Source organism: Micropterus dolomieu, linkage group LG20 (genome assembly GCF_021292245.1).
Source record: "Micropterus dolomieu isolate WLL.071019.BEF.003 ecotype Adirondacks linkage group LG20, ASM2129224v1, whole genome shotgun sequence".
Taxonomy (NCBI): Eukaryota; Metazoa; Chordata; class Actinopteri; order Centrarchiformes; family Centrarchidae; genus Micropterus; species Micropterus dolomieu.
The window spans coordinates 36,937,866-36,962,550 of NC_060169.1; the positions used below are offsets into that span (position 1 = coordinate 36,937,866).

A 24,685-nucleotide genomic window follows, 5' to 3' on the forward strand; every position below is an offset into this window, starting at 1 on the left:
CGGCAGGAGGAGGAGGGAGTAGAAGAACCCCTACAACCTCCACTAGTCTGTTTATAGCTCTGTCGGGGGGGTGAACTATGAACTTTTCTGCCGTCAATCTCAGTCAGACTTATAAGACTGCAGATAGAGAGAGGCATCCTCTTTGACATTATAATAGTTGGGAATTTGGGAGTTTAACAGCAAGGTCAAAGTGCTGAAATGCAACAGAGAAACTGTAGCCTTGACTGTGGAACAGGGCTATTCTTTATGTCAAGTTATTTCTGATTGTCCAGTAGCTGTTGGACTGGATCACACAAGTCTGCCTGCGGGGTCTGAAGCAGGACAGCCAGACATGGTTGGCAGCATCACTCGGGACTGGAGAAGTTTGTGCCAATTGAACAGATATTTGCTATTTTACCTCTGATGTGCCAAAATTTGTTTCCCCTGGAAAATGTCCCTCACCTTGTCATCTTTACCGTCACTTAAAGTGATACTATGTAACTTTTGAAAAAAGATACAAACACAGAAAAACTGAATTCATAAGCAACAAATCACAGCCTATCTCCGTCCAATAAACTTTTATTTCGCTGCTGTAATTTTCACTTTTAGCCACGGTGGCCGCTGTTCTGCAAACATTTGTCCGACTTTAAAATAACTTAGATTCAAACAAATAGTTTGACATTTGAGAAATACACTCGTTGGGTTTGAGAAGTTCATCAGTCTCAGGTATGTACAGCAAATAAAAAGCCACAGTCAGCAGTCAGTTAGCTTAGCTTAGCATAAGAACAGGAAGCAGGGGGAAACAGGTAGCATGGCTCTGTCCAAAGGTAGATAAACCCCCCTACCAGCACCTCTTAAGCTAAATCTACATTACTACATTTTCGTTTTAAAACACAGCACTTTTGCTACATTTGCACCTGCCATCCAGACTAAAACGGCGAATTTGAAGACCTGAAACAGAGAAGTTTGAAAATGCTGCTGACCATGTTTTCGTTTCTAAACTTTGCATCGCAAAGGCGCTTGCGTTTGGCTTCCTGATTGGCCCTTAACAGTCATGGCGTATCCTTCCCTGATTTGTCAAGCTCCTATCACATGACCTTTGTACTCCCGTGTGTACTTTCAGTAACAGTTCCACCTCGTCGTCAGTCCATGCAAACAAATCTCTGGTATGGTTCTTCACCATCGACAATCTTCTTTAGTTGTACTTTTACTGTTGTCGAATCTTCAGCAACTGCAGAGCAGACAATCTGTTCCCTGTTTACACCGACATGCGTATACCCAGTGTATGTGAATGGTCACATGATATGCGCAGCTATATACGCAGCTAAAACACTGGGGTGGACGGAGAAAGTTTACAATAGAAAAAGTAGAATGTAGGTGTGGTCTAAAGCTCACTGATAGACACTTTATAACTTAATCTGTACAAAAATCATTGAGTACTGTCGTCACCATGCAGTTGCCACAAAATAACCACATTCGGCCAAGAAATAGCACAGAAATAGAGCTTAAGTGAGGTGTTGGTAAGCATATTTTTCAAACAGTGGACAAAGCCAGGCTAGCTGTTTCTCCCAGTTTCAACTCTTAGTGCTAAGCTAGGCTAATATTTAGCACACAGACACGAGAGTGGCATCAGTCTGAAAATCTAACTCTTGGCAAGAAAGCAGATAAGTGTATTACTCAAATGGCAAACAATTCCTTTAATGATCTAAAAGTGTATTTCTCAGGCTATACATCAGTGTCATTCCCTAAGTGCATCCCCCCCAGTCATTTCCTTGTGCAGGGATGAACAACAACACACTCAGGATAAAATAAGCTCACAAATACATTTTGTTGAGGATACAAACTTTGGTGCAGTTCCGGTACGATCAATACACATTTTCAAGCTTTGCCTTAACTTCCTGCAGCAGCAGCTGCCCGCAGCACTAGCTCAGTTTAGTGTACATATTTTACTGACTCCTTCTGTCTAATATTTGTCTCCTCTCTGTCTCTCTGTGTCTGCAGTTAACTGCAGCCCTGCTCTGGTGTCCATGTTGTCCTAGTTGCGCCTTGTCACGTTCCAGCTATCTTTACCCTGTGATTTACTTTTAGAAAGGATAATCATGGGAGAAATATTTACGGACAGCTGTTGGACTGTACTATATGCTATGCCAGTAACCCTATATTTTTCTTTATATATTTTGTAAATATAACCTCTAAGTAACTGAAGGTGCTGGTATTCCTTTCGGGGAGGACAGTTTTAAACCAACAGAGCTTGGTGGAAGTTGCTGTCCGAAGGCACGAGTTGCATTTGATTGGCTTGCTGTGGTGCACCTGATGAATAAATCAATGGATCATCAACAACCCAGGTCAAGAAAAACGACTGGTGAGAGATAGGTGACTTGTTCTTTCTTTGCTATGCTCTCCTGTTGTGTTTAATCTAAGAGGTTTGAAATCTCAGTTTCAACATTCCACACACAATATATTGTAACCTGCCCAACTCTTGTTTGGGATTGTATTGTTTTCATCTGTTGAGTAAGAGTGCCTTCAGAAGAGGCGATGATGCACACTGAACGAACACGCTAGGTATTAAGTTGCAAATAACTCAAGCAAATATCATGCAAACTGTCACTGAAGTGGCTTTAGGCCATGACTCCTGCAAACCAGCGTGGATGTGCAGAATGATCCAAGCTATGCAGGCTCACTACTGTGAGATACATGTCAAATTGTCAGAATAAGTATAGCAGCCACTGTCTGCTAGTCCTGGTACATTACTGGTTACTTTGTGGTTGTTTAAGTCTCCTGTCCAACATCTCAGCTGGTCAACAGTGATGCATGCAGGTATACTGGTGTGTCTGGTGCCCACAGCTGTGCTTGGTGTTCTCCGGTATCACTGCTTTGCATGGCGGGCATCATGTTTACATCAGAATACCTTTCTGCCCTCCGTCACTGACCCTGGGCCAGCCCTCTACTCCGGCTGCTCATTTGGTTATTCAGCTATAGTACCAAGCCAGACCAGTGTAGTTCTTAAAGTCAGCAGTCTGTGACTGTTGTAGCACACTTTCTGCTCAAACGGTCTAAATGGTTCACATGCAGGTTGACAGTCACTGCTGACCATGCAGACTATACATGCTGCACTCAACAGCACCCCAAACCCCCAAATTTTCTCTTATTACATTAGTTACTGTTAAAGGGTCAATTCACACAAATTACAAAAAACATAATTTCTCACCTACCTGGTATCCAGTCATGCAGATAGGTTTGTTTTGGATGCTCTCTTCCTTGAAAAACTAAATTTAAGCAGCAGTGTTCCTGTTTCTTTGGATAATCCACAGAATCAACTGTTGACTGAAACTACTTTCTACTGAAGAAATAGTCCCTATGAACACTACTAACGGGATGTTGTGAGAATTTGTTTTTCCTAATGTGTGTGAACTGAGAAAGTTAAAACATCATCAGTGAGCAGGGTATGGGTGGGTATCAGGGAGTCTCCTTCCAGGACAAAACAAAGTCAGCCTACAGAATGGCTGGATTTCATTGCTCAAACTGTTTTTTACACATCTCTGAACTCTAAACTGTTGATATATTTCTACGTATGCTGCCTGGATGTTCAGGGAAAGGATTTTCTATTGTGAAGTGATGATATGATACTGTACTATCTATGATTCTGAGTCCTGTGGTCTTATGACGATTTTGTATCAACTACTTTTATCAGTTGTCTTGTAGTTTTATACAGGGCCTAATAAAATATCAAACTGTATGTGCTGTGCACATGGCAAAAGTCTAACTTAATGTAAGTTTACAATAAAATTATCATCCCCAAAATATAAAGTGTGCTGTTATCTGTATTTTTGGGAGAAGATCCTCTTTTACCATACAGTATTTTTTCAAAAAATATGCATATTTGACCCCACATTTCTCAAGTGAATTTATGGTATTCACAGGGGTTTTGGAAATTATAAATAACATAAACCTAACCTATTAGTAATTCAGAGAGTTTAACTTGCCAAGTTTCAGTATATTCCAATAGAACAACAGCAACACAAATGGGCTGGTATTTGCGATGCATCCACACATATGCAGCAAACTCACAGAACTCAGCTCGTCCTCACCTTTAATCTGTATAAATCTCTCTTTAAGAACAAGAAAACATCCACATACTGCACCTTTTTTTTCGTTAGACCCCTTCTGCCTGCTGAGCACCCACATTTTTCAAACTCCTCCTACCACAGTTTGTAACTTTGTTAGGCTGAATAACAAAGTCAGATTGTGTGGAATATAGTTTTAACAAAAATTTCAATTCTGTCAGTCAGTTTCATTTAAATTTTAAAAGCCCAATGCAGCATGGCCTGTACAAACACCTTGCAATTAAAATAAATAATTAAATAAAACACATCAGTTAAAATTATGTTTTAATAGAAAATGAAAATGAAACACCCATACTGAAGCATCGGTACTTAAAAAATTTCTTTTTAATATACGGTGATGCACCTGACTGAGGTAGGCTGTACAGGAGTGAACAGAGGTACGTCTTCGGTCTCAATTTTCAACATTTCTTGAGCATGTTTCTTTAACATGCAGTGGAAGGCTGTTCCAGAGATAAGGGGTGCTGTGGGCAAATGCTCTGAAACTAACTTTTTTGGTAGCCAGTGAAGAGCAGCCAGAATGGAAGTTAGATAGATAGATTAAATTGACTGATTGATTGAAAAGTTCAGTTAACCGCTATGGAGAGGACTACCATAATAAAGAAGTAGATGTAGCCATCATGCCATCACCCATTGGTTTGTGGACTACAGTTTTAAAGCTTCAATTTTGGCATTTAGGCTGTCGCCATCTTGGTTTTTTGGAACCAGAAATGACCATATTTGGATGAGAGGGTGGAGCTGGGGAGGGATAGGCATTGCTACGTCTGACAGGTCGCCATGGTAGCGACTTGTCCAACACATTCTCACTGCCAACTCGTCACATATGGATGTTTGGTCAAGACCCATTGTTGTTGCTTTTTAATGCCCTAGGTACCCTTTTGCAGCGCTGTTGTTCGAGTTCGAGTTTAAGGTGTTGACAGCCCCCCAAAGCCCCCTACCCTTACCATAACCATCAGAAATGTTAGTGTATAAACCTAAGTCACTGACTTTATGCATGTCGACCGGCTAACCTTACCTGCTAGCACATCGGCACAGCTGTCCTTTGTGTTGCTAGCAAATTGTGTCGTTTCATACGAACGCTGAAGCGTACAATAATTCAACTTTGTTACGCTGTCTGAAAGCGTTGGTAATGACACACTGAGATGAGAATGCGTTGTTTAAGACACTTCAGCATTGGCTTCACTTTTTAGATCTGAAGGTTCTAAAAGTCTGTGGAAAACACCTGTGTAACCTCCTCTGCGGCTCTGGATTTGAGCTCGTAATCTCTAAAAATGACCTTACACAGAAAACCTGAAAACCATAACTTGGGGGCATGGAGTTTAAAATGTGGCGATATTAACATGGGATGGTATAAAGAAAGTCTTCATGATCACTGAATAATTAGAGAAACGAAGAGAAACAACCAGAAAATACCTGTAGTGGGATTCTCTGATTGAACCTCATGATTCTAAGATTTGCTTTTCGATATTTTCCTTCCATTCTCTCTTGCCTGGCACTTTGATGGTATATCTGCTACACTGTGACCTTGCCAGAGCAGGACAGGTGTTCACATAGCTTCTGAACATATGTATTTCTGTACATTCAGCTGCAGTCTGGACTAAAAAAGGCCTTGTCACAGCCTGAAAGAATGACAGAATGACAGCTTTCTGCTTGCCTGGTTAAAGGCTGTAAACCAGACTAAAGATAGAGTCTCATGCATCCGCTTTTCTATTGTCTGCAAGCTGCACAGGACACACAGTGTCACAGTGAACCAAACTCAAGCACACACCTGTTTGATGAAACGCCTGAGCAGCATGTGAAGAGAGAAAGTTACCAATGTGTGTGCCAACACAGACAAGTGATTTAACAGCTATTTATTGGCGTCTGAGTTTACACACAGATAGAGATTTTAGGTGAAACACCTCCACACCTCCCACTAAACACACACAAACACACACTTGTCATGTGTTTTGATGTTTTATTAGATGGCGAAGAAGATTCTGGTGTGTGTGCATGGGGGGGGGGGGGGGGGGGGGGGGGGGGGGGGGGGGTGCACGTCATTGTGAGACAGGTGGACAGAGATGTGGATCTGTACTGAAAGCTAAACTGTTAACAAGTCTGCCTGTTTTCAAACAACTGCATTCCACTCCTGTATTTCACTCTTGTAAGTTTGACAGGGTTTTAAATCCATCAATTAGTAAAGTAAACAAGGTCAACTGGTGTTGAAATAGCACAATGGTTTCTGGATAGACCAGGAAAATCAGCTGCTTACGGCATTCAAATGTCCTCACCGTCCATCTGACAGGACACCTGCAGCTGAAATGCTGTCACACACACACACACACATAAACACACACACACACATACACACACACACACTCTTAATGCTTGAAACTGTCCCAAACTACTATTTCATATAAAGAAATGTATTCTTGTACTCTTTTCTACTCTTATAAGTTGTGACTCACTCAGCTCAGGGCAGCATTCATACATCTGGACCTCCGGCTTAAGCTGCTATGGTAAACAACCTTTGTCACCAAGCTCTGTCCTTAACAGACAAACACGGAGATTAGCTGGCAGCCCACTTAGTGATGGTAAATGTTTGTCAAAAAACATTTGTAACAAGTGTAAATTCTTCTTTTTGGATTCAAGTGAAAAACGTCATTACTCGTTGACTATTCATGATTACATGAATAATCAACAAGTTCTTATATACTATAATTGCCTTATATGCCATAATAATGGGCAGTCAACATTAGCATGGCCAATAAAACAATCTAATCTATACATAGTGTTTAGTTAGTAGTATTAATATGGAATTCAGACAGTGACACACAAACTAAAAACAAATTGTGCCAAAGTTCATTGGATTTGGTTTTGGACAGATTACAACGAGAACCGATCAACTGGATTTGTGAACAATTATCCAGAAACGTATCAACAATTCAAAAATATTTCTCATTGAAGAATCAATATTTCTTTCCTCTCAAAGAAAAACACTCTTCTGTCTGTGTCTGTGGGAAAAGGGTAGTTATTCTGCCTGAGATGTTGTAAAGTGAAGGCACTTCTAATGACCTCGCCCCAATGTCTTACTTTAGTTCCTGCGATCTAGCTTGTCATGTATGTTTGGGATTTTAGGAAATGATGTGGATTCTCCATGATGCTCATTGTCACCCTGACCCTATAATCTTTATCAAAATGCTAATACTAAGCACTGTAAGTACATGTTTTAATCAAATGTTGCTCAAATTTTCAGAAAATTCCACAAAAATCAAACAAGGGGAAAAATAACACTAAAACACACCTTTAAGTTGTGTGCAAGGTGCAGGAATGTGAGGAACCACTCAAGGTAATGATGTGCTGTGGACAGGGCTGGGTATCAAACCTCAATACGTTTTGGGTACCAAACATGTGTCAACGACACAAAGTATTGAAAACTGTCATGTTCTGGAAGCTGGTGTTACAGTTTTTCCAACTGCATCGGTCAAAACTGAAGTCACATTGTCAAAACTCTTCACACAGTCAGTGAAAAGTGTATGTGGACCAAACTGTGAATCATTTTTCATTGCTTTCACACAAAATGCATTCAATGACCACTTTCTCCAAAATCTATGAACTCTTTTCTCATTACTACTTCACCACCTTCAAAACACTGTACTGGACATCTGCAGCACATTTTTCAAATGCGAACACACTGTGTCCAAAGATGGCAAATTTCCTGCATTTTTGCAGTAGCTGGACACATAATTAGAAAGTCTTAGCAGAACATTTACGTACATTTTATGTTTACATCTATGCGTGTAGAGAAATGTGTGTAGTGTTTTGAATGTGGTTTTATAGTAAAACTGCAAACTGTGTAAAGCAAGAAATGTGCTTGTATTTTAGCAGAATTGGTTCAAGGGGTTGGGACATGAATTACAGGTTGTGCTTACTGTGTCTCAGGTACCTGTTTTACTGTGTAAAGAACTGAGAAAAACTGTGTTGCAGCACTGAAATTTCAGGAACTTTTTTTTCACAAGTAAATTACTGACTACAGTGATATAGAAAAAATAAAGGATACTGAAGGAAATGTCTGATTCTTTCTTGTTTCATATACTATAGTACAGCCAATAAAGTGAAAATATGTTATTCTTACTGTTTCTCTCAGTCGCTTTGGTACATTTCTAGATTCATCCTTAACATTTGCAAAACTATTTGTATTGGTAAACTACAGCTAAGGTTTGGATGACCATGACTGAAAATGCACAAGGCTGCACTTTTTCTGCATGGCATAGATCAATTTCAACAGTGAAAAGTTATACATTGCAAGGGTTTGGATTGGGACAGGATTCACAGTTGCACTTTTACTGAATGCTCTGTACTTGTATAGCGCCTTTCTAGTCTTTTTGACCACTCAAAGCGCTTTTACACTACATCTGCATTCACCATTCACTCACATTTTCTTGTACATTTACAAGAAAACATACTTATTCAACAGAGAACCAGAATACTGTAATACATTCTGATCAACATGACTTACAGTAAGCAATTGATAATGTAGGAAACAGCAGACAATTGTACATAATCATTTTTGCATAAATGTATAATGTTATTACCATTAATTATGTTAATAAGTGCATGTGACCCACCAGGCTTTTCCTGCTGTGACAGGTCCAAATGGCTGCAGGGGAAAAAAGCATTTGCATATACAGTATCTAATCAGTCGCACATGTGACACTTTGACATTAGCGCTTTATAAAGCAACACAACATTCATTCATGTTTCACCGATACTCAGGTACAAAGCTTCTCCACCTTTCAGTCGCTGTAACTAACGTGACCCACATAATATACACCACTGCAACAAAATGGTGTCGACAACACAGTAGATGAACCAATCACTACAGTAAAGCTACTTACTGCAGTCCAACTATTATAAAGTGTGACAACAATCTCGTTATAATATTCAGTCCAGCTCACTAACCGTTACATGCAGTGCTGACATTGCTGAGCCTCCGGTGAAAGATACACAGATAGTAAAGTTAGTTACTGAAAAGCAGACAGATGAGCTAACACCGATGTAGCACGTCGGCTAAATGCAGTAAATGTAATGTTATCATGTAACGAGCATGGATTAGTTCAACCTCAAGCTGATAAAAATATTACTGTGTAACGTTGCAGTGGGAGTTTACCTGAGGTTCCAGCATGTTGTGTAAAGCTGTCTCCCTGTCTGTCTATAGCCGCTCTCACTCTGCCTTTTTTCAGAGAGTCTTGTGCCAATATGCTGCGCTGAATGAAAGGTGCGGAGCCGGTGTTGATCTCCCTCTGAGCCGGGAACGTTGAACTGACAGAACCTGCACATGTCTGGAGAAAAGCCACAGCCGGCATGCCGGTGTTTCCGTGCTTATTGTGGGATCTCTGTATGTAAATGTAAATGCTCTGTACTTGTATAGCGCCTTTCTAGTCTTTTCGACCACTCAAAGCGCTTTTACACTACATCTGCATTCACCAGTCACACACATTCATACACTGAGCCTAAGTGCTGTATGAAATCGGTTGTGTTGCGGATTGTGCACGCTCATGAGTTCAAGCCCATGGTTCAAGCACATGTACGTGTACATGCCTGGTTGTAATCTGAAAACTACATATTGCCCCTTTAAGATACAGTTCAGTTAAGTTCTCACCCTCATACCACTGCTTTTGTCACCCCCTCTGTTGCTGTGACCCTGTGGCGCAGTATTTCCATATAGGCATCACAACTGCTCTGTTTGAAAAAACTAGCTACTATCAAACTGGAAATTTTAGCACTAAGATGTAACAAGACAAGTACAGGGACAAGTCCTTTGTCTGATGCAAACAGAAGGTCATTTGTCATTTTCACCAGCGCTGTCTCTGTGCTATGATGCGCTCTAAATCCTGACTGGAAATTCTCATATAAACTAGTGTTATGTAGAAAGTCAAAAAACTGATTGGCGACTGCATTCTCAAGGATCTAAGAGATGATTATTCATATTAAACATGCTTTAAGTCCAAATCAGTGATGGATGATAATGAATCTAGCTTGGATCTGCCCATGTGGAAGTCCAAAGCAGGACAGTCTGACTCTTCTACAGACCTTTTGATGATCTGATGGAAGTCAGTGTAGGTTTGTATGACCACATAGGTTGCAACATCCGCTGCTCGCAAAAGGGCAGTTTTGTGTCCCAAATTTTTTTTTTCAGTCCACAAACAGCTCAGACCAGCTCTGACTCAAACAGCATCATCGACATTACAAGGCGGCCATACGTGTTAAATGTCAGCAGGTCAACCCACAGCAGTCTGCTCTGTGAGGATCATTTCATCAGCTGGACTGCAGAGCCTGTAACCAAGTAAACACGTCTTCACAAACAGCCCTGTAACATTTCAGAAAGTACAAGGGTTTCATACCTCCAGTGCAATGTAATTGCATTCTTAATAAGATATCACTTTACAGTGAAAAGCATGTCTGCAAGTGTGGGGATTTTTACAACTGAAGTTAAACTGAAGATAAGTTGGCCCTTTAATGGCTAAGAAGACTGCTACCTTTTATACTTACAAAACTCAATGGATTGTAATGTACAATGACCGTCTTCATGTATTATTCAATTCAATTCAAATTTCTTTCTATAGCGCCAAATCACAACAAAAATTACTTTTCATATAGACTGTACTCTTTGTAAAATAATTATAATATTATGTTTCTGTTTATTTCTTTTTATGCAAAGCTTTTTGGATCAACTGTGTTGTGTTAAAGAAATAAACAAAAAATAAAGTTGGCTTTGAAAAGATAATGCTGCCATCTAGTGACAGAAGCTGTGTAGCTACTTCTGGTAAATTGGAAACAGAATCACTTGTCAAAGTGCCACAGCACACACAGGCAGTAACACCATCTTCCCTCAGAGCAGATCAATTTACACATCTAAAAACTTACCAAAAGATAAGACTTCTGAAATCTGGGCCGAGTTGCATTTTGGCGAAGAGTGATGTTTGCTCTCCATTACAGTTTAACTTGTATGTCTATTCAAGGCCGAGCAGCGGAAGCACAGGTCAGAACGTGATAAGAGCGGAAGAAGTCTGTTATGTTAGAATGGAGTGACCCAGTCTCACAGCTGCACCCTCATTCAGACCAATCTGTAGACTTTACCCTATCCACAAATACAAAATGTGCAATTTGCAGAGAACATTTGGTATAACTTTGCAAGGTGATCATCAGTATTAGACACGTGCGGTCTACAGCCATGAGCCAAGGTTTATTCCTTTTGCCAGACTGCCCTGTACTTAGACCAACACTACTACCACTGCTACTTCTTGTAATACTAGTACAGCTATTATTACTATTTGTACTACCAGCCCACTACCACTGCATTGTTTAATTATGCTACTCTGACATGACTTGGTAAGGCACATTGTGTCAGTCTATGCATGAAATACAATACCATCTTGCAATGCCTACTACTTCTACTACTAATACTACTACTACTAGTACTACTACTAATAATAATAATACTACATATAATACAGCATCAGGGGAAATGCTGATGGATGCTGATTATTATGAACAGTATCATAATTGTCATGGTGTTGTAGTTGTAATAGGTATAATTCCAATTTGTGTATTTGTATTGATTGATTATACTGATTCATTGACCCATTGAGGACTAGGTCTACACACTGTGTGTATGCACTGAATTGCCAGAGGGAGACATGTAAACTCCATGGAGATGTAAACCTGCTTGAGTCTAGTGTTCTAAGGAGACTTCATCCAGAAAGTAACAACAATGAATATATAAAACATAAACAAGTCAATACAAATAAAGGAAAATAAAATTGACATCCCACACTGAAAGACATGACAGGGTCTTGCGTTGGGGCTCGTCTGGGAACTGTGATTCAGTTGGATGTCGTGCAGGGGTGTGTTGTGGTCTGCTTCTGGGAACTGGATTTGGGAAAGAGGGTTATCTGCAGCTGATAAGGGCCATATTTAAAAGGCTGGGTTAGGATGAGACTACTTTACTTCACACCGCCAACTGAGGCAGAAGCAACACAGAACTTACACAGGATTTGTCGAATCATGCTACTGCTCATGTTCACTGCCAATATGTTTTTTGCTGTTGGAGTTGTTTCCATGCCCGTATCGGACCATGGGCCCCACATTGCCCACGGCTGGGGCCAGGTGGTCCGGCTCAGGCACCTGTACGCCGCCAGACCGGGACTGCACCTACTGATTAGTGGAGATGGACAGATCTATGGCTCTGCGGACCAGACTCTATACAGTAAGTCAAGCATTTAACAAGACAGACTTAACGAGCTGCAAACTGTGGTGCTTGTCGGTAAATCACATTGATGACTTGGAGGGATTTTTCATTCTGATGAACATTTGAACTGCAGGCCTGCTGGAGATCCGTCCAGTGGATCCAGGCTGTGTTGTCATCAAAGGAGTAGCAACAGCACGGTTTCTCTGCATGGAAGGCGATGGAAAACTGTACTCATCGGTAAGGGTTTCATATGACAAGGTGACAACATATGTTGTTTAACATGAGAACAAATTTAATGAATTATTATTTAGCGAAAAGTAATTTATACATTTATTATTTATTATATATTATTATTACATTTAAAAGTCCTGTGTCAGGGCATTGCTTAAATGACAAGTGAAGTGAAAGAGAATTTTTTCTAATTACCACTGCAGAATGATTAATAATTAGGCAGGATATTAATCAAATTGGTAACATTTAATAGATAATGTGTATAATCCTAATACAAAATGTTATTTTATAGTCAAATTTGAATTTGAGTGTGACATCTGTGCTGCAAACTGCAAAAAAACCCAACACATTTAACTAAAAACATATGTAAATACAAAGGCCCAACTTTCAAGTTGAAAAATATAATTTCTTATTTCAGAGATAACCCCACAGGTTATAGGTGTGTTGTATGCATTACGTTTACTTAAGTACTGTAATTTACTTGAGTATTTTCTTTGATGTCACTTTCTACTTCCCTTTCTGCGTGTCAGAGTGAAATCGTGTACTTTTTACTTCACTACATTTATCTGACAGCTTTAGTCACTAGGTACTTTACAAATTAAGATTTTTACACTTAGTAAAATATGATTTGTTATAAATTACAGTAGCCAACATTTCATCCAAGTACAGCTGACACGATTATTATATTGCCACTGACTTTGATCGTTTAGGACATTTTCATGTAAAAACATTTCATTGTTCCACCCTCACTAACATGAAGATGCTGCTTTTCCTTTTAATTATTTGAATTTATTTGTAATCATTTTGAGCTTTGTACTGTTGGTTGGACAACGCAAGCATTGTGAAGGGGTCTGGGTAACTGTTTTAACTAATTTCAAAATATGTATACTTTAAGTATATTTTTCTGATTATACATACTTTTGCTTACATTTACTAACATTTTCAATGCAGGACTTTTACTTGTAACAGAGTATTTTTAATTAAGTAAAGGATCTGTATACTTCATCCACCACTGAGACGCACACACACACACACACACACACACACATACACACACACACTTACACACACACATACACACACACACATACACACACACACACACACACACACACACACTTGAATTATTAGGTTAACCTGACTGTCATTGTTTCATAAACAGGAAAGTTTGACTGCTGTATTTTTAAATTCTGTTGTCATGTCAGCAACCCCTGACAATCATAACCACACTAATGCATCTTTCTACTTTTGATGCTTAAATATTTTTAAAAGCAGGTACTTTTTTACTTTTTGAAGATTACAGTACTTACTGTAGTACTGTACTATACTCAAGTACAGGATTTGTGTACTTTGTCCACCACTGGTTATATGGAACACCAAAATGACCAATATGAAACAAATTATATGAAATACAGTAAAATGTAAAGAGTTCAGATTTATGTCAACACGTTTTTAAAATGTTTTTTATTTCATAGTCTCACTATTCACTGTTACACTTATTTCAGTATGGCACTTTTCATGACAGAGTTGTCAGCGATCCCCACCTCCTCACCTTTCAGCCAATAACATTTCCCCAGCCTCTCAGCTGCAGCAACTGCTCAGTTGCTGCAGCTGAGAGGTTGCTTCTGTTAGCCAGAGCAACCAAAGAATGAGTGATATACTCCAGGACATCACGCACTTTTTTTAATCACAGCACCGTATACTTCATTCTGAATAACCCAGCTACTGCTGTTAACACTAGCATTTTGCTTTGAAAGTAAGAAAATCAAACCACGCCACCATGCAAAATATTCTGGATGGTTAGACAACATCTCTAGCCTTGTTGAGCCAAATAAAGGGGTTAGGTTGTTCCTGCGTGTGTGCCTCTGACTGTATGGTCTGTGCACTGCAGTTATTTACCACAGCAGCTTACTTTAGCATTGTTGTTGCACTACATGTAACAGGAGCTGTGAGGGCCAAAGCGAAACAGCAACTGCATTCAATAGCACATTGATATGTAATAAAGAAAATAACTACAAACCCACCCGTAGAACATAGCCTTCCTCAACAGTGTGTCATGTGATTCACTTGGTATGTCTAGATAAGGATGTTAGAGTTTTATAAAACAACCAAACCAACCTAATATTGATGTATTTTTGCATCTTTTCAAAACTTAGCTATATATATTAGCTGGATATAAAAAACAATGCTTCTCCAAAAAGAATATCTAGTACATTTTATTAAGAACCTTTACAAAGGATCTTCTAGAAGGCCTTCTGTAGGCACTGGTGACCTGAGGTCTCCTGCTGATGTTAATCAGCTTCCATGTTCAGAAAACACTGCAGCCAGTGAGGCATTCATTCAAACAGACGCCCGGTTCATCAACCTTTGTTCGGTGTGGTGCAGGTTAGCTTGTGTTTGCAAAGTGGAAAACCTGAATGAAAAGACCCAGCAGCAGCAACAACAACCTTGGCCTCTGGCTGGCTCTCTTTGGCTAAAGTAAACAGCTGTCGAAGAACTTGCAGCACCATTTGCGTATGTTTTCTTTATTTGATAAAAGGGGCCTTTTATCTAAAACTACCATTCATGCAGTCCTAATGGAAGTTGCCATTGTAATTCTAGCTACTTTGAGCTACCTTCTAACCTGTATGGATACCAGTGAATAGAAACAGCTTCACTCATAGTTTCATATATTCATAATATAATAGTCCAGCAAAGTGAAATATTGACTTTACAAGATGAAAAATGCAAAAATTATAATAGTAAAAATTCCAGCAACAACTAAGAGTTTGAAGTTTATTAAAAGACTGTGGCCAGATTAACCTGCCAGGGGCCTCGGGGCAAAGTTGCTGGGACCCTATTACGAGGAATAGCCAATCAGACACAAGGATGTACTTGACTTCTGCCCCATTGTTAAAGCAAGATAATATAAGCTCAACACTGGGTAAATACAGTGTGTTAAATAAACACATAAAATACAAATAAAATAAAAATAGAATAAGACAGTTATCTACATTATATACACATTTCATATACAGGTATATGTGATAATGGATAATTGCACAGAATAACTGCACCAACATATAATAATACAGTGAGCAAACTGACCTAGTGCATTTTATTACTTTTTATTCCATTTGCAAGAGAAAGTATGTGTGATTAGGTTTTCGAAAGGTTACATAATCTCACCTTTAATTCTTTAAAAACTATACCTTTTTTCAGTGATATTATTCTGAAAAAAAAGACGTGGTTTTATTATTTTATTTGTGCGTAGTATTTCAATAAACATACAAGTACATAAATCCTGTACTTGAGTTAAAGTACAGATGCCCTTGCTTAATATTACTCCACTAAAAGTAAAAGTCTCCAACTTAAATTTCTACTTGAGCCAACGTACAAAAGTACTTGCTTTTAAAAATACTTAAGTATGATTAGTATGGTTATGACTGTCAGAGGTTGCTGACAAACAGAATTTAAAAATACAGGCAAACTTCTTCCTATTTATTAAACAATGACATTCATTAGAAACAGGCTGCCCTTTCAACAACAAAAGTTCCTTCAAAATTCTGAAAATAATGAGAAATGCCGTCACAGTTACCGACAGCCCAAAGTGACCCCATCACGATGCTTGCTTTGTCTAACCAACAGTACAAAGCTCAAAATTACTAAATATAAATTTAAATAAGGATATTAGTGAGGGTGGAATCACAAAATGTTTTTATATGAAAATTTCCTAAACGATCAAAATAGTTGCCTGTTCATTTCAGTGTCAATATAATAATCGTGTCAGCTGTACTTGAATCAACATTTTGGGTAGTTTAATGCACAACACAACATATTTTATTAAGTCTTCATCAGTCTTGTGTAAAATCTTAATGTGTAAAGTAACTAGTAACTAAAGCTGTCAATGTAGTCAAGTAAAAAGTACAACATCTCCCTCTGAGATGTGGTGGAGTAGAAGTAGAAAGTTCCATAATACTCAAGTAAAGTACAAGTACCAGAAATTTGTACCTAAGTACAGTACTTAAGTAAATGTACTTTATTACCGTCCACTGCTGGAAATGGAAACAAAAAGAAAACAAAACCGGAGCAAGTGGAAAGTCTGCTGCTAGTAGTAGAGTACACTTTAGAGAAAACATGATGCTCTAGTACCACACTGACTGAAAAGTCACAGCAAACTAAATCAATATATTCTTAAACAAAGTTACAATGAACATCATTGTCACTTGGTCTTTTTGGGCTCGGGTTGCGGTTTCTGGTCTTTGCTTGGTTGGTAATCCAGTCTTGACAAAGTCATCATTTCCTCACAGGGATCAGTTAAGTTTCATCTCATTTCAGAACACAATATTTGTGCCATGAACATTTTTTCATGTGAATGCCTCCCATCATTTCCAGCACACCTACAGCAGAGACGACTGCACCTTCAGAGAGCAGATCATGCCGGATGGGTACAACATCTACGTGTCTGACAGACACGAAGCCCTGCTCAGTCTGGGAAACCACCGGCAGAGACTACAGGGTCGAGACCGAGATGTCCCGGCTCTTGCCCAGTTCCTCCCCAGGATCAGCACCCTGGAAAAGGCCTTGTCCCTTGGACTTGCTGTCCCTCACCAGGTGGGACAGAGCACAGCCCAAACAGAAGAACCAGTGGACACGATGGACTCGTTTGGGAAGCTGTCTCAGATCATTCACAGTCCCAGCTTCCACAAGAGATGAGACATCAGCTCTGCGACACCTCTAAATGGATGTTGTCCTAGGTGTCCTGCTTTGTCTGGGGCCTGACCAGGCACTCCCCTCTGCATGTTGCAGAACTCGGGACTGACTGCATATCCAGCCAGCCTGCTCCCGCACTGGCTGCTGCTACATCCTGTCAGTCTGTCCAGTCAGACATGACCAAACAGAATACAAGAGCAGTGTCCTACCGAGTGGAGAATGACACCGAGACTGGCCCCTGATCATAATGTTCCATCCTGTCAGTTTCAGAGACACCTTTTACATTTACAGGACTGACAAAACACCCAGGGGGTGCTCAGTCTTCCTCCCCCCAAAAGGTCTCTGGCATACAGAGAGGGCTGTGTTTCACATTCTGGTTTGTTGGAATCAAGAGAAGGTGACATGACCAGTAACCAGCAGTAGATGAACAAAAAGCAGCACCTACAGAAACTGGAAAAAGGAAAAGAATCGCACAATAGTAGTCACTGATAGTAGGAGGTGCAGCGCCACATGAAGGAGCGCCAAATATGTGATCAGGAATTCTGCTTATCAATGTATGATTCCTCAGTGAACTGAGGAAGAGGGGAACAATCCTCGTCTCGCCTGTAGACCAGGATCAGGATGTTGGTCAAATTAACTGCGAAAGGATAATAAGTAAAAACTTTTCAACACCTGACAAAAAGTGTTATCTTCTTGTAGTAGTACAGTTGTTGTATTTTTGTGGTTATTTAAATCTCGAGCACTTTGAATTTGAATACCTTTTATGTTTTACTGAATGCACCTATGCATGAAATGTATGTATGGATGTTTCCCGCTAAACCAGCTGTTTGCACTGTTTAATTTCATATAAAATGTTGAAGATATGCATAATAAAGCATTCCAAGCAGGGTCCCTGTGTTATTAATGCTTGTCACATTAAGATGAAAATACCTTTATTTCAAATCATATGCATTTGGATTTGTAAAAATGTTATATATCCGTGTCTGCGTGGGTTCTCGCCGTGTTCCGGCTTCCTCCCACCGTCCAAAGACATGCAGGTTAGGTTAATTGGTGATCCTAAATTGTCCTTAGGTGTGAATGTGAGTGGTTGTTTGTCTATGTGTGGCCCTGCGATGAACTGGTCCAGCCCCCCCCCCCGAACCTGTACGCAGGATAAGCGGTTGATGATGGATGGATAGAAGTCTCCATTTGAAATCCCCACTGGCGACACCTAGAGGCTGCAACACTAATTACACCCAAAATACAGACATGACTGACAGAAACACAGAACAAATCAATGAAGATGTGGTTGAACAGATATAAAATAAATAATCGCATCTATTAATACCAGATTTTAAAGAACTTAAAGATAATAAATTAAGAATAATGTGGCCCTGTGTCCCAACCTGAGGGCCAGCACGTGACTCAGCCAACTGTTGAACTTAACGTTCCATTTGTATTATTTTTGTTGTTATTTATAACTGATAAATTGATTGGTCTTGATTTGATTAATCTTGTGTCATATTTAAATTTTTTCTTGACTTTGTTGCAAACTGTTTTGGCAACATTGTTCAATTGAAACATTCATGCCAATAAAGCACAGGACCTATAAAAGTATGTCTTTCAAGAGAGAATGAAATGTTTTATGTGCATAATCATTAAATCATTACCAGAATAACCTTTAGAATGTCCTCTACAGTCAATCAAAATGTCTATCAGTGATTGTTCCTTAAAGCTGCTGCTGTCAAGGTTTATGTATTAAAGCAAATGACTACATGAGTAGATGCTCAGGTGAAAGCTGCTCTGCAGTCTGGTGGTGCGGCAGCAGAAACTTCTATCTCTCTTCCCAGAAAACAGAAGGGTGAATAGGCTGCGGCTGGGTGGCTACTGTCCTTTAGTATCCTTTGGGCTCTTTTAAAGGAATACCTTAATCCACCTCTTTACCTGGGAATGTTTAGCTACTTATCCAACGACCTTGATGATCACAACATTCACACAGCGAGATGAACGGTTTAACACATTTTAAAATTTATTCACAGAAACGGAGTCCAATAAAATAATTTCTTTACAATAAGAATCATTTTATAAAACACCACAGAACAGCAGATAAATAGTGTGATAGCCCTTAAAAATTGCACAATTTGGTATCAAAAATACTTGACAAAAGCTCACGTGGTTTGTAAATCCTAAAGTGTGTAAGTCGCTAACTGTTCCCATGTAGCCATCCATCAAATCATCCCTTACACATGGCAATACACACAAATCATTAGTTTAAATAATTACGTCTTTATCAACCCGTTTCCCAGAGAACAGGTTTTTGTACAAAAATTCTGGTCCTTCTCCTTATGAGTTTAAAAATCTTTATAGAGATTACAAATTTAAAAGTTGCAGAGGTTTTACAGGTTAAAAGTCTACCAGCATGATGAAAATCTGTTGGAGTGTGCATGTGTGACAAAATTAAGTTCTGCCACAGGAATCAAAAAAAAAACAAAACAAAACCTAGACCGTGATGTAGTACATCCCCAATATGTTCCTCTGTCATCAGCAGGTAGAAAGTTTCAACGTTTGTTCTGCTGTCCTGGCCTATCCCGTTATTGTGTATGGTGTTGTTACTCACATTATTTTTTCGTTTCTGCATAGGACAAAGTGGGTCATAAACCAGCTAACCAGGTCTAACAGCACATTCTAGGCTACTGCATCGAGGTCCTCAGTCAAATTTCCTCTATTTTATACTCATCCAGGGCCTTGTACCACGAAGCAGAGAACCCTGATGATGGTTCACTTCTTACCGTAGATCGCCATGGCAACTTACGCCGTCTTGGGAAATGACATCACCGTCTGAAGGAAATCCCACAGACTGTTTTATAAGCTGCTTTGTTTGCTGCGTTGATGTGGAGAAACTCCCAATGATTTGTGCTGCGCGTCACGTACAAAACGTTCAAGACAATTCAACTTGGGCAGGGGGGGGCGTGTGCGTGAGGCGACCACTTCACCTCACTCTAACAGGGACTCTTGCTACTGAGCACTGACTGTTCCTGCTGCTCCCTGATAAAAGAAAAATGGTTCTGCTGTTGAGAAAAAAAAATTTATACAGAAAACAGATTTATATATGTTAACCTGTTGCTCAGAAGGTGCCCGTTATGATGTTCTGATCGTGGCTCTGGACTGGAAAAGGTAACGCCCTGGCAGTGGCAAATAGCTTTGGTTTTATATTCGATTACATTAATGTTTAAGTTGAGATTTACAAGAAATATTTTATTGCTACTGTGTAAAGGGAATATTGCTGGTAAAAAGCACCTTATTTGTTTGCAAACCACATGTTATTGTTATTTTGTGTATATAGCAGTACATTTAAATTAAAAGTGCGCAACACACTACTTTAGAAATCATTATTCAAAATCATGCGATTAAAAATTTTAATCCTAGCCCAGCACTAATAGTGCCATCATCCTACAGAGACCGGTTGAAAGCCTGTAAGCTACGATTGTAGGTTTTCACAGTAAGCCTATTTATGGCTTTTTGCTTAGTATTTTTTATTGCTCCCAAGTCCGTTTCACACAGCCTGTTGCAGCTGTTAAAATAATGGGTTTAATTTTTCTAATGTGAGGCAGAATATTATGGAGTATATAATTTAGTAGGCAAAAAATTGAAATTAAAGTTAATATGAACGTAGGCTATTTATTTTAGGTTAGTAGCCATCTTATATCACAGAGACTGGCCATGCAACAGCCCACCTTTTGCGATATGGGCGCTGGTAATGAGCTGAGTTTTCAGTAGTTTTATGGCATGATTGGATTTTTCGTTTCCATACGCGCCATACACCCCCCAAAAAAAAGTCAAGTCAATGCATTAGTATGGACTACGCCGGTTCATTTAGGCATTAGAGTTTGCTCTTCGTTCGTAAAATATGATGCTCTGCTGCCAGTGGACTTGTTCTTGCCCAACACCGCCTCTTTTATGTGAACACGCTCACGGCTGGTCTGGGAAACCCTGGGTTGACTTACCGAGTTGGTAACCAGCTTTGTCTAACAGCTTATCCAGCGATTGTTAGGGTTAGTTAAGCCAGATAACGAAAACATATCCTGGGTATGTTGAACTCGCTTTGTGGTACAGGCCCCTGGTGTCTGACAACTGTCACATGCATCGCGTGATCTGCTACATTTGCATACAACAGCAAGACCACAGAAAGACAAGATAACCTTCTTAACACCGCTTGCAAAGATTATTACATAACCACACCTGTAAATCCTACGTCAGCGTTGTTAAAAATGTTCTTGTCCAAATCACAGCATGGTCCCACATGTGTCTAAGTAATTTGTTGAATTTTGATCGGCGGACTTCTGACGCAGCATATGACGTCTTTCATGTCCTCTCAGGTCGTGCTCACACCCAAGACCTGGAGAAATTTGAAGTTTAACCTCACCAAGAACTGATGTGGATTTGAGACCTGGTTCGGGTAGGGTTTTGGAGTGAAGACATCTACAGCTATGTCCCGTTTTCATAAACACCATCTTCTGACATCAGCTGTTGCAGCAGCTTGTGATTCCATGGAAGGTCCTGAATAGTTGCTGGTGAAGGATGACGGATATGCCTGGTAGACAACAAGCTGGAAATGCTCTTTTTTTTTTTGTTCTTGAAAACCTGAGAAAAGGGGAGGTCCCCCCCCTTTTGTACTTGACCTCCTCTGGTTAATGAGGAGGTTGATGAGGAGTAGCTGTGATTAATGTCCAGAAATTGCCTTTGTTAAAAAACTGCGTTTTCCCGGAGATCAGACGGCAGCCCGGGTTGTGAGGTTGAGTGGTCTGGTGCTCTCAGCGGGTCTTTCTGTAGTAAACAAAAGATGCCACCAATACAACTGATGCTACTACAGCTACTGTCCTCCACCGAGAAAAAGTACAGATGACCCCCTGCTGCAAAGATCAAAAGGAAGACGATTAAGAGCTTTGGATCCATACATGTATGACCACAGAGCCTTAAACCAACATTAGAAATGAACATGGCAGATCTTTATGGACAATGAATTACTCACCCAGCCTCCCTGCTGTACGAGCCAGGTGTAGAGCTGCTCTCTGATGACCTGGAGAACCCAGCTGATGACTGTTCTGATGGTGTCTACATGGTTGGTGGTCAGTGCCTTTAACACAAAAACAAAAAGACCAGTCAGACATACTCGTTGGAGCCATTATACATGGGGACATGCCCCCAGCACGTTTCAGTCCCGCTCCACTTCCTTAATGTAAAAATGTACTTCACACTGCCTGCCTGCTTCAGGTGATTTCGGAGCTGCCTCAAAGCAGAGGCAGTTTCCTATGAGTGACGTAATTAAATGGTTGAAACACGGACAAAAATCATGCGACACAACACAAAGGTGGTGCTGAAAAGTTAAGGGGGGGTGGGGTCGGTCAAGGCAGCTGCGGCAAACTGGGTAGTCATTTGTCACAAATAACGCAAATTTGTAAAATAAAGAAATTTGCTGCAACTTCTCACGTTTCTTTACTCCAGTATTTTCTTTTGGCCAGTAATCTACTCTTAATTTCGCTACATGTTCATTCATACCTTCATTACTCAACTAGTATGCAATCTGCATTTTGCTTCATTAACCAAATGAGCCGTCAGCCCGGCTGTGCGCGCAGTTAAGCAGGGGGGCGCTGTGAGAGTCAGGGCCAAGTGAGACAGAGAGAATGGAAATATTACAGCTCACAAGTGTAACGTTACCATAACTGAATACATTTGTGCTGTGGCTAGCTATATTAATTATCAGCGGTTTCATGGTTTTAAAAATGTAGTCGATTTTGCTGTGGTTATATTATACTCCTTCTCTCTGATTGTGCACAGGTCTTCATAATCTCCCCTCCCCAGTCTATTCTCCATCTTCTGTCACTGCAAATACCCTCTTTCAACTGCACTAAGTACATTCTGTTTCCAAAAGTCATTAGAAGATTAGAGTTATAAATAGAGCAAAATTTGCATTCATAACAAACAAATGTGGACGAGCGTGACGTTTACTCGGAACTTGGTGATACTGAACAAGAGGAATCAGACCATGCAAGCAAAAACGAGGAGCTCATACCAAAGAGAGAAGTCTGTTGAACCACGCTACACTATTGCAGCAGCTCCAGGCATGATGTGTGTGTCAGCTAACGTTTAATGAGTTACTGCCCTGGGAGCGTCTCGTCCTCTCACATTACCTTTGCAGCAGCAAGTAAGTTAGCCACAGTTTGCTGCTAACCCACAGCCTAGCTAACGTTAGTTACATTACTTGCCGTTTCATTGTTCACTCTATATCATGCCATTTGTCATGGTAACATTATTGGATTTCTCCAGAATTACATAAGTTACCCCACCCTAGGCAGAGAAATATCATGAGTAACTGTTCGAAATGCCAACAGAAACTCATTCAAATTAGCTTTATTGGCATTAGGGGTTGGAATCACCAGAGGGCCCACAATACGATATTATCACGATACTTATGCTGTGATTCGATTTTATTGCGATGTTAAATATATTGAGATATATTGCAATTATTACCCTTTTCCAACTTCAAATTAGGTCCCTAAAGTCAAACTTTGTCAACATCTGTTTATCTAAAAAGATCTGTTTGTTCGTATCACTTTTTCAGTCCACTATATGGTCCTGTGGAGTTTTCTAGTAGACTGAAAAAGCAATAGATATTATTATTTTAGTACCAAAAAGTTAAATTCTCATGTGCAATTTATATAACAAAAGATCGATACTTGGCGTCCGTGTATCGATCACGATACTATGCTGTATCGATTTTTTCCCCACACCCCTAATTGGCATGAATGTATAGCAACAATATTGCCACAGCTACATATAAAGTACATGATATTTCACAGAATTCAATTTAATCCCTCTGTGTCCCTCTCTCTCTCGTTATGGTGAAATGAAATTACCTATATTGGGATATTAATTTTTTGTCATATCGCACAGCCCTAGTTAGAAATGAGTATGTAAATGCATTATTTAAAAAAAACAAAACAAATAAAAATTAAAGCTGCAAGCAGCGTTGGGCGGGCCCTCGCACTTGTAGCGCGTCCGCGTCTGAGCCGGCCGAGTTGCACATTCTGGAGCTCTGCCGGTGCGGCTGTGAATTTCCTACGCGGTTCCGACGCCGCATGAAGGTGCTATATGTCACTTCCTGTGTCCCCTATCTGGAGCTACATAGCACTTGCCGCTATGAATATAAATCGGTATTGGCGTGTAGATGTCTGCGGGGTTGGAGAGTTATTTAGCACGTAAAGTTTGTTTCAGATGTGAGCATGTACACTGAACAATAAAATAAATTCCTTTTGTATTTCCCTGCCTTGTTGTTTATGTGTACATACAGAGGAAGAATGTGAGAACAGCACACATTTCATCGTTACTGTGTGTTAGAGCATGGGAGAACAGTGGATACTTTTAATACAGCCCACACCCCTAATACTGTGTAACT

The 24,685-nt window shown here is 39.9% G+C and overlaps 2 protein-coding genes across 3 annotated transcripts in view; one reads left to right on the forward strand and one right to left on the reverse strand.

The window, feature by feature from the left end:
• The first annotated feature begins 12,146 nt into the window (after positions 1 to 12,146).
• On the forward strand, positions 12,147 to 17,256 carry fgf19 (fibroblast growth factor 19). Of its 2 annotated transcripts, none has more exons than XM_046033483.1 (3): positions 12,147 to 12,348; positions 12,464 to 12,567; positions 16,936 to 17,256. In XM_046033483.1, the coding sequence occupies exons 1-3, from the start codon at positions 12,147 to 12,149 to the stop codon at positions 17,254 to 17,256; spliced, it is 627 nt and encodes a 208-aa protein (XP_045889439.1). The 2 variants fall into 2 exon arrangements, with proteins under 2 accessions (XP_045889439.1, XP_045889438.1); XM_046033482.1 differs by having other exon boundaries at positions 12,147 to 12,342; positions 12,455 to 12,567.
• A 3,244-nt stretch (positions 17,257 to 20,500) lies between these two features.
• The window catches only part of zgc:153993 (uncharacterized protein LOC767645 homolog), a 10,439-nt gene continuing 6,254 nt past the window's right edge, over positions 20,501 to 24,685 (reverse strand). The window contains exons 5-6 of the mRNA XM_046033527.1: positions 22,262 to 22,366; positions 20,501 to 22,142 (exon numbers count right to left, since the gene is read on the reverse strand). Coding sequence (XP_045889483.1) covers positions 22,044 to 22,142; positions 22,262 to 22,366 — 204 coding nt within the window. The 3' untranslated portion in view covers positions 20,501 to 22,043. The remainder of the gene's footprint in view (positions 22,143 to 22,261; positions 22,367 to 24,685) is intronic.